Below are 10,728 nucleotides of genomic sequence, written 5' to 3' on the forward strand. Positions count from 1 at the left end.
AACTAAGTACTAGGGAGTTGGAGCTTCCCTTCAGTTGGAGCTAATAAATTATTAAATATATTAGAAATCATTCCATGGTTTTCTCCCGCGTTAGGTTTCCACATAAAATTTCTTGTCATGTTCATGTGATGTGATGTGGTACTATTTATCTTGATCTAATTTGTGCTAACAATATTTAAAGCTCTGAAAGTGCAAAATTAATTAAAATTATTTGAAACACTGATTCACCCCCTTCTCAATATTTCAAACACTTGGGAATCCATTTCTATGGACTTTTTGAGTGGTCTTCCTACTACTTTTTGCAAACATGATGTTCTTTAGGTAGTGGTCTGTCATTTTTCTAAAATGGCTATCTTTCTTCCCTATCATAAGACTACCTTTGCTGCTTAGTCTTTGAATCTCTTCTTCCCTCATATTTGGCCACACTTTGGATTGCCAAGTAGCATGATTTCTGATCGAGATTCTTGTTTTCTCAATATCTTTTGGCGCACTCTCTGGTCTATGTTGGGTTGTCAACTTCATTTCTCCACCACCCCACAAATAGTTAGCCAAACCAAGGTTGTCAATTGTACTCTAGTTCAACATTGCACAAAGCGGGGACGTTTTTTGGAAGCGAGGACGCAAAACTGTCATTTCCCAAAAATCTAGGAAGTGAAGCATCTCAAAAGCATCTATATATATATATATATATATATATATAATAATTTTTTCATTTATATTCAAAAAAATATCCCAAATACCAAATTAGTTGTAGAAGACATGGAAACATGCATATTTTTACATAAATCAAGTTAGATATGGCATCCATGATTCCATTATACATCAACGATTAATTATTCAAGCATCAACCATCAAGATTCTAGCAATTACAAACATACATCAAATTTTTAAGCATATCATAAAACACAAAACATTTAGAAGATAAAATCATCAAACATTCAAGTAACTTATCTAGCAAGTGAGCAATTGTCAACATGAGTCATGTCCAAAATTCAAATAATAATGTTTACAAAATAGGCCACTTGGCCACCACCAAGACTCAAGGACACACTGAACTAGGAAGAGTAAGACAAAAAAGTTCAGATTCACAATAGGAGTCTACAAATCTAATCTATGACAAAAGTAGTAAACTATGAATATATCTATTAATCTCTCCTCCTTCCACCACGAATGGGACGTGAACCTCCACGTGGTGGCAATGAAGAAGATGGTGGCTCTGGAAGTTGTGGCAGTGACTGTGGAACTGATGAAGATGAAGCCCCTATTGTTGGTGTTGAAGCATGGAACTTGGGAACCAAGGGACCGGATGGGGATGGCATCTCAATTCGATCATTATCATCACGGATAAGAACATCCTCTAATTGCTCTAATCACAACACTCCATCCTCCACATTGGGCTCCTCTGGATTTATGTCCCAAACCCTTAAGGTCTTTATTAGTCTTTGCATCATCAAAGTAATGGGACAACAATCGCAAGTTGTAGTGAACATGAACCAAGCTAACATGTTCCTTTTAACATTGTGGATGAAAGAATAAGAGCTCCAACACCTCTCTGCAGAAAAAGTGCTTACCACCTGTGATATCACCTGCAATGCCAAAGTTTGTAGAAATGGAGTAGCACCTCCATGCATGTTCCACCACTCAAGAGAAGAAAAATTATCTCGATCTCTAATTGCATGCATGCTCCCAAATGGACTAGTGTTAAGCGTATAGTTGCTCAACTGTTTCCGTACCATGGCAGCCTCCTCCTCAAGGACGAATTTATCCAATGCTCTCATATAACTAGATAGAACCTTTGGATCTAGATTTATCAAATGTTGGTTTCTAATATTTGTCCACCCATCTGATACAATGGATACCCCACAATCCACCCACTCATTTGTAAAACGTGTCAAAGCTCTTTGAACCTTTGCATTTTCTCTTTCTAATAACATTGTTCTAGCTTTCTCATTATCGGGGCTCTTGTATCCTTTTGGGGCTTCATTGATGGCCTTAACCATATCATGCCAATAGGGGAGCAAAGCACATTGAAAAGTACACCGCAAGCACAAAAAAATCAGACTATCTTTCCATCCACATCATCCCTCCCAGCAACATTCAGGAAATCCCCTATTGTTCTTCTACTTCTAGAGGTTGCAGAAGTACCATGAGGAGATGAGCTACCAAATCTAGAGGTTGCACTTGATTCAGACTGAGTTTTTTGTTTCTTGTTTTTTTGTTGTGCAACCTCCTCTATTTGGATGTATTTTCTTCTTTGTTCAGTTGAAACGTTTGGGCAAATTTGTATCCCCACAACACCCTTTTTGTCATCACTATCCAACACCCCACAAAGATGCCTCCTCACACAGGTATATGAACCACTATATGGTTTTTCTCCATGACAACCATGGGGGAACAAAAACTTGTAGCTTCCACCACATTTTCCCCCTTCAAGATTTGGTCACATAGTTCCACAAGGGTAACAATTCAACTTTCCCCTCTAGTGTTTCAATGTTCTCTTTAGGTTCATCCCCTTCCTCTTCAAACCCTTCTTCCTCATCATATATTGGGTCACTCATATGGGGACCACTATCCTCTTGTTCTTCTTCCCTTCTATTCCGACTCCCCCTTGCCATCATGAAAACCAAAAGTGGAATGATACATAGAAGCCAAAAGAACACCATCTTGGAATATGAATATAGGTGGTGGACAACCTGCAATTAAATGAACAAAAAGAAAGAATGGGAAAGGGTAGAAGAGGAGGAGGAGAAAGAATATAAAAAACAATGACAGAAAAATGAGGGAGTTTGGGGCTTGCACTTACCTCTTTAGCTCTTATAGATGGAAGCCTTTCTTTATTCCTCCAAGCTCCTCCTCCTTCACTACTCCTAGCTCGTCCTCCTTCACTACTCCTAGCTCCTCCTTCACTCCTCCAACCTCTCCTCAAGTCTCTCTTCTCCAAGCTCTCTTCTCCTCTCTTCTCCAAGCGCTCTTCTCCTCTCTTTCTCCTCTCTTCTCCAAGCGCTCTTCTCCTCTCTTTCTCCTCTCTTCTCCAAGCTCTCCAAAAATACAAGAGTGAGGAAATGAGAGGAGAAAAGGAGTTTTATTCCCCTCATTCTTTTCCCTAACCCAAGCTAAACCCATCCCCAACCACAATTAAGCTAAAAAAATGAATTTATTAGGTCCGCCCCGCGGAACTGGTTGGCGGCCCTCGGAACCGCTCGAGATCCACTGAAAGTCGGCCTCGATCCGCGGCGAATCCATGAGTGATCCAACCCCGTAGTCGCAGCTTAGACGTACGGAACCGCAAATCAGGCCGAACGATTCCCACAAACCAAGAATCGTTTTTTTCCGACCCGATCTGTGATTCTGAATTTCCAAACCGCGGTTCTTGGACCAGATCACCCACAGATCCAACTTTTGATCCCAAGGGGGGCGTTTCGTGCAACATTGCTCTAGTTCACTCCCTTCATAATTATTTTGCCAAGAACAAACATTGGGATTCCTATTTGCACATTATTCAGCATAGTTACAATAGGGCGACACACTCCTCTACTAGGTTCTCCCTTTTCGAAGTTTGTTTTGGGTTTCAGCCAAGTGAGCTCTCTAAGATGCCATTGACTATCACCCCGCCCTCTGAGATGCCATTGACTATCACCTCGCCCTCTAAGATGCCATTAACTATCACCCCTTGTGGTTTTACACATCAACAAAAAGAACAAAAATCAACTCAACATTTTATACACTCCATATCTCAACACCATACTTAGGTAATTATTGCTTTGCAAGCTACTCAAGATCATGTCAAACAAAGGCATGACAAATTTTGCACACCCTTGTCATTTCAACCAAGAGATTGTGTATGGCTCTTGTTGGACAAGCAACGCTTCAAGGGCCAAAACCATAAGTTGCATCATCTAAGATATGGTCCCTATATTGTTCTAGAATGCATTGGACAACATGCATATCACTTGGACTTGCCTTCCCAGCTAGGCATCCATGACATGCTTAATATTAACAATCTGAAGCTCTTTGGACCACCTCAGCATCCCATGAATAAAATTCCTTATTTTCAACCTCCTTTGCTAAAAGATACAATTCTTGATTCCAAGATAAGGAAATATCACCGACAGACATGCATATCATACCTTGTTAGCTTCAAAGGGACACACACCAATGCCGGCAAAATGGATGATTGCATAAACATTGCAACGCAATTTTCTTCATTTGGTGGCAAAAGCAAGGACACTTTCAACTCTAGACAAGGAGTAATTAGCCAACGAAGAAAGGTTCAACCCTTCCGGTGAACTCACATAATGAGGAAGGCAATATCTATTAATGTATTTGATGTTTCTAAAATATGTATTTGTTTTTTCTCATGCAAACTAGTTGGGAAACTTAAAAAAGGAAGGCAATATCTAAATAATGTTTTGTTGTTTCCATGGAAAACTACTTGTAATCAAGTTAGTAAGGAGTCTTGCTTATAAAAGGAGACCTCTCCCTCGTAATAGAATGGTGGTATTCTTTTCGAGATCTTGTTGTTTATCTCTCTTTGCTTCAATGTGTCATGTATGAATAATAATTTTTAGATTTACATGTAATTCAAATACCAAGTTAAATTTCCTAACCCCAATAAACTAGCAAATTACTTCTAGTAATTTCCTTGTTGTTGATTAACTAAAATTTTAGCTTACTTCATAAAAAGCAATACTAGGATTTTTAACTGGTAAAAATAAAATTTACATCATAAGCAAATTAGCCAATGCCAGCATCTGCACACAAAATATTTTTTCCCTTCAAATCTATTGTTCATTAAAATAATATCTCAACATAGAAGGGCTCCCTTACTAAGAAAATGGCCCTTTGAGAAAAAATACAAACTACAACGACATATCCCTAAATTACTAGGCACATGTATGACCTATACGGCCCTTAGAAAATCGTTGGATCACCCGCTCGACCTGTTGTATGGTTGCGTGATGGATCACCCCCTCGACCTATTGTATGGTTGCGCGAGATATGTTGTCCGACCTGCAAGATTTGTTGTACCTATTGTGCAACCTGAACTTTGCAGCCCTACTCCCTAGTCAAGCTAGTTGTTGATCTCTCTTGTTGTAATTTCTACTTGCATTCTCCTCCCTTAGCCCGAACACGTGATGAAGATCCATTATCACCCTTGTCGTGTTCTCCTTGAATCACTATTCTTTGTGACTCAAACACTTGATGTCTCTCCTGTGTGTCTCTCTCCTTCACTTAACCTTGCTTTTATAATCTTGAGTTATGATCAAATCCATTAACCCTAATCTCCAAAGTGATTGATGGTTGAGATTAGATCTCACCTCACTTGAGATCAACAATTAAGGTTCATCTAATTCACTAATGTAAAAGCCTTTACATTTCATTATATTAAACTAACTTTTTATAAAAAACAATTCTCTTTAATAATTCCTTTAATTAAAGTGAATTACTAAGGTTGAAGGCTTTAGATGACTTCCACACGTCTTGAAACCTAAACCTGTGCAGAAGTTCCTAACCAATGCTACAAACATCAACAAGAGTGAATATAGCAAAGTTCCATAGAGATATAAATCTCCAAATACATGCAATTGAAGTTCTGAATGAAAATACATAAAAAATGAGGCTCTAAATGGTGGCTTCCAAAATCCACAAATAATCATAGTATATAGTATAACTCCAACCAAAAGCTCAACATGGAGATTCAATTGAGTCAAAGGGATGGTTTTGGGAATTTATGAGTCAACGAGGTTACCACACAAGTTCATGTGATACATATTCTCATAACCCAAAGAAATCTCGAGCTGTGGTGGAGATGTTATACAAAGCCTTATGCGAATTTGGTAAGGGGATGAGAAACAAAGTTGAGAGGAACATTGCTAGCCAGGTGAAATTCAAAGGGAAGATTATCGATTTGTTTGAAAAAATTAGTGCATTGCAAATAGGTGAAAGTAAGGACAAGTAGGAGGACAAGGCTCTCAAGCAAAGCATTCGCAAGTGTATAGAAAATTTAATAGTTATGTGGCAAAGCATGAGGAACCAATCATTTCAGAAAAACAACTATGTTTTGCATATGAGAAGAAAAGACCATGTCAAGGGTATAGACTTTTATCCACACTTCCACTCCGAGTAGCATCAATTTTTATTTTTTCTTGGTCTTCAAATACATCTAAATTGCGTTCTAGTTTGGGGACAGCTCTTGACTCTTTAAATTTTACATGCTCAGTTTTTGTTTCAAATATATAATAGTTAGGTGTTGATATGAATGGCATATGACCCGTTTTTGGTTAATTTGAAATGTGATGTAAAGTCTTTTCCATGCACTAGACTCCAAAAGATGGGAGTCATTATATATAAATACAATATTTTACTTTAACAAACAAAATTCAAATTCATGGTAGGTATATGCAATTATAATAATCACAATACATCCCATTAATAATAATTGCAACCCCACATAGGGTCAACAAAGCATAACACCAAATGTTCCTGGCAATGTTAGTATTAGAGTGTTAGCATAACACCAAATGGTCCTGTCAATTTTTCATAGCGAAGTGTTCCATTGTCTTTCTAATCTCTTTGCCTACCACAGATGAATAATGAGAAAGGGGAAGACACTTCCATACACTTCATTGTTACAATACATTGAAAATATGCACAAATACCCTAATGCATTCAAAGTTCTCCTATGGGGTTATGATTGTATATAGGATAGACAAAATTTGAAATCTACTATATCGTGAAAGATTTGACAATGAGACAATTCATGAGTTTATAGGGTGACTCAGTTAAAACATGGAACCAAATGAAGCTAACCTTCCTTGAGAAATATTCTAAGTACCATCAAAAAATTGCTCTCAAGAGAAAATATTGCATCTAATATAAAAGGAGGGAAAGACCATAGAAGATTACTTGGAAAATTCAGAGTGCGTACTTTGAATGTGCCCTAATCATGGGTATGCTATGAATACCATAAAGAATTTTCTTGTTGGGATATGGGATAATTCTCGTATGTAGTGGGATATAATGGTCAATGGATATGTAGCAACTCGGTGTTTGGAACAAAACAAGACTTTAAGAGGTTAGTTTTCTTGAAAGATTCGGACAACTAAAAGAGAAACATGGTGAACAAGGATTCCAAATTTAATTTTATACAAGAATTGGAATACCTAAATATCAAAATTCCACTAGTTTATTTCATCAAAGACATGCATCTATGCATAATGTACAAAATCTTTACCAAAGCCTTGTAAATAAAGAAACATTAGAAGGATCCTACCATGACCCACATGATTAAGGTCACCTCCAATGTCATTTTGGAGAAGGAGGATGTTCCAATGTATGGCAACAGAAAGTTCAAAGTTCATATAGACGTGAAGTTGCATAAGTTCTCACTCTAAAGATGTCGATTGATCTTGGTGTTTCCAGCAAATTGATCTTGGTGTTTCCAGCAATATGACGAATGTGCAGACATTACTATTTTTTTTATTTTTGTTGTGATAATTTTGGCTGAAAGCAGTAAACATTGTATGTCTCGGCTTGTCGATGCCAGACTGACATTCCCAGCCTGCAAGGGCTTGTACTGCTGTCCCAAGCAGATTGCTGTCTTTGTAGATTGGTTTGCCTCGGCCAACTTATATGAGAACTCTGCACTTGGCAATTCAAGATTGCATAAGCACCTAAAACCATAAACTGAGAAACTTTGCGGCCAGGCCCTTTTCATTCTCAGAAGAGTAAAACCATTGTCAAATAGTTCAAATATTGATAATGAGCACATGCAGAACAGGCCAGTGTCGTATTCTGCACAGTTAATCTAGTGGCTGACAGTCTATCCTTTTAAACCAATGCCTAGTTGTTCATGCTCCTGGCCATGGATAAATCAGGATTGATCAAGTAGTTAGAATTAAAACATTTGAACCGATGTTGCTTGAAAGACCTGGTTGAGTTGGTCTTGAAAGGTCTTATTAAGCCTTGCCCCAGTAAAACAAGTTCGATTCATGTAGAATTACACCACCGGTGCATACAAATTCTTACAGACAATGTATATGCATATGTAGATAGACAGATGCACGCAAACAAACAACCAAAATAAGTGAATGCAAAAGTAACTAGGGCATCATCTCCTGAAAGGAAAATTAACAAAATAACAAACCAAAGAGGTACTGCCTTGCTCATTAAAATTGCCATACTTTCACTTCGAGTACCAATTGTACAGATCGAGCCTGCACCAATTATAAAAATCAACACCCAAATGCTCCTTTCGAAAACTCCCAAAACCCCAGCCAAATTTATCCAATGCTTTAAACAGATTTAAACCCAGATAAGGGCATTTTCAACCAGTTCGTTATTTTTGTATAAATCATTTAATGGCCATTGTCCCCGTATTCATTAACTTCTAAACTAAAACATTTAAACCCTACATTACTTATAAGGGTTTGAGGAATATTGACCTAATTCGCCATGGATTTGTTCATTGCTGCGGCCGCGTCCAGCAAACTCTTATCTCTCCTATCCATGGCCACATCCCATTTATCGCTTCTCACGTGCTTTGGCTGTAAACCAGAATGGAAAATAATTTGAAAAAGCCTTACAAGTGGTTGCAGAGTTTCGAGAAGAAAAACGATGTGAGAATATAAATACCCTGCCATACGCAGCCTTGTGTATATAGTACTGGCTCGCCCCCATCACGCATAGAGCGCCTGCAATGATGCCCAGCGGCAGCATTGCCTCCAAGAATATGAAATTCATTTTCGCTGCTTTCCTGTTCACAAATCCCCGGTCCTCTTCTTTTCACTGGATCCCTCGATGTTTCTTACGACGGAGTGGAGTCCCTTATATATTTCTGAGTGCCAGTGAGGATTGAGGGTTCAACTTTATCGATGAGATGGATGACTAGGGGAGGGTCACCATTAACTGTGCGCCCTCCCCACCACGTCGAAAAACCACGTGACACCATGTCGAAAAACCACGTGACAAAGCGCATGGAGCCGGTACGACACCTGTCCACCGTGGAGCTCCACGTGTTGGGCATCATGTCATCACATAAAACTATGTCTGTGCCATTTCCTCCGTTTGTTTGGGGTCATTGTTGCGATGTTCCATTTTCCCTTTGTCTTTTTGCTCGGGGTCGGTTGTTGGGCGAAGCCTCCCGCCGAAGATGGCGCGGGACAGCCCCAGAACCTACGTGCGTCGTCTGTTATGAATGTGTTGTTGCAAGCGTTTGTTCGAGGTTTAGGGTTTGTGGCCCTGCACGCTTCGTCTGGTATGCAGGCGTTGGTGCGAATGTTTGTTCGTGGTTTAATGTTTGTTGTTGGAACATCGCTTTTGCTTTTCTTGTGGTTTTCTGTTTGGATTTCTTGGTCGTTCTGGACTGCCGGTTGTTTAGGGTTTCTCTAGTGGTGGTCTTATTCGCAGTTTTTGTTGTTTGGGGAGGACCCTGTTGCAGTTTTACCGAGCTCGAGGTAATTGTTTAGATTGTTGTTTTGTGCAGGGTTTTTCGCTGGTTTTCTTTTGTCTAATGGCTTTTTCTTCTCGTTGCAAGTGTGGAAAAGGTCGTTGCAAGTGTGGAGGTGGTCTAGCGAGCTCCGGGGGAAGGTCGACGACTGTCACCGGTAGGATTTTAATCATACCAACAATTTCTCTGTGTTTTTCAACACAAACAACTCTGTTTGCATATTTTGTAAACTTTCTATCGCAAGGTTTAGGGTTTTTCCTTCTTCTGTCATGTGTCCTTTCCTTACCCTCTACCAATGTGGTGTCTTCAGCCTTCAAGATGTGGATAAGGATTTAGGGTTTTTGGGGATATTTTGATGTTGTTTGTGGCTTTCAATGATGGTATTTGTGAATTTGTGAATTTTCGTTGTTTTCGCTGTTATTTTCGTTGTTTTCGTAGTCTATTTTGTTATGGCAGGACCTATTCGCATAGGCCTAGAGGAACAAAGCATTCCATTCATCTCTGTTATAGCCCGAACCTGCTCATTCCCATCCCCAAATGTTACAAACCCATATCCTTTTGAACGGCCTGTAATGTTATCAGTAATAACCTTTGCCCCTTTTACAGATTGGTATACAGCTCTGAAGGTCTCTTGTAGCAACTCGTCTGTGTCACCAGATGCCAAATCTCCCACGAATATAGTAAAATCTTCCGAACGCTTTTCTGTACCGCTATTCGTTGCCCAATTTAACCTGTAAAATTGTTCAGCCCTGGGCATCTGTATGCCATTGTAATTTTGGAGAGCCATCTGGGCCGCTGCCTGGCTCGCAAACTCCAAGAAGCCATAACCCTCTGATTGCCCAGTCTGCTTATTGCGAATAATCTTAATGGAATGAAGGTCCTAGGCAGAAGCTAAAAATCAGTGCAGATAATTCTCATCCATCCAATGCTGCAAACCGCCGAACCAGAGGGTCCTAATATCCCCGGCGGAGCTCTCTTGTTGCGAGGATTGCCGCACCATAACCTGAGGTTGAGGTTGGGGTTGGGGTTGGGGCTGGGGTGGCTGGGGCCAAAACCCAAATACAGTAACGCACGCTCCAGTAAATCAATGGCAACGCGATGGGTATGATAAAATTGTATTAAGGCTGGGGAAATTTTGAACCACAACCTGCCCCGAGCAGAAAGACAAAGGGAAAATGGAACATCGCAGCAATGACCCCAAACAAATGGAGGAAACCCTCTTGATGTGTATTATCATCCAATATAAGATATTAATATTTGGTAGTCCATCGTAATGCCAA

The 10,728-nt window shown here is 39.5% G+C and overlaps 1 protein-coding gene and 1 pseudogene across 2 annotated transcripts in view; both read right to left on the reverse strand.

The window, feature by feature from the left end:
• Window positions 1–8,819, reverse strand: part of LOC149193996 (NADH dehydrogenase ubiquinone 1 alpha subcomplex subunit) — a 35,515-nt gene extending 26,696 nt beyond the window's left edge. Inside the window, exons 1-2 of one of the 2 annotated variants that reach the window (XM_089404987.1) lie at window positions 8,635–8,818; window positions 8,445–8,546 (exon numbers count right to left, since the gene is read on the reverse strand). In XM_089404987.1, the coding sequence (XP_089261113.1) occupies window positions 8,445–8,546; window positions 8,635–8,742 (210 nt within the window). In that variant the 5' untranslated portion in view covers window positions 8,743–8,818. Of the gene's footprint in view, window positions 1–8,444; window positions 8,547–8,634 lie in introns of both variants that reach the window. The other variant, XM_089404988.1, reaches the window with a different exon arrangement.
• A 1,068-nt stretch (window positions 8,820–9,887) lies between these two features.
• On the reverse strand, window positions 9,888–10,448 carry LOC149193998 (polyadenylate-binding protein RBP45 pseudogene; annotated as a pseudogene).
• Window positions 10,449–10,728: the final 280 nt, after the last annotated feature.

Source organism: Pinus tabuliformis, chromosome 2_2 (genome assembly GCF_031772625.1).
Source record: "Pinus tabuliformis cultivar Carrire ecotype Pingquan chromosome 2_2, CPIR1, whole genome shotgun sequence".
NCBI classification, from domain to species: domain Eukaryota; kingdom Viridiplantae; phylum Streptophyta; class Pinopsida; order Pinales; family Pinaceae; genus Pinus; species Pinus tabuliformis.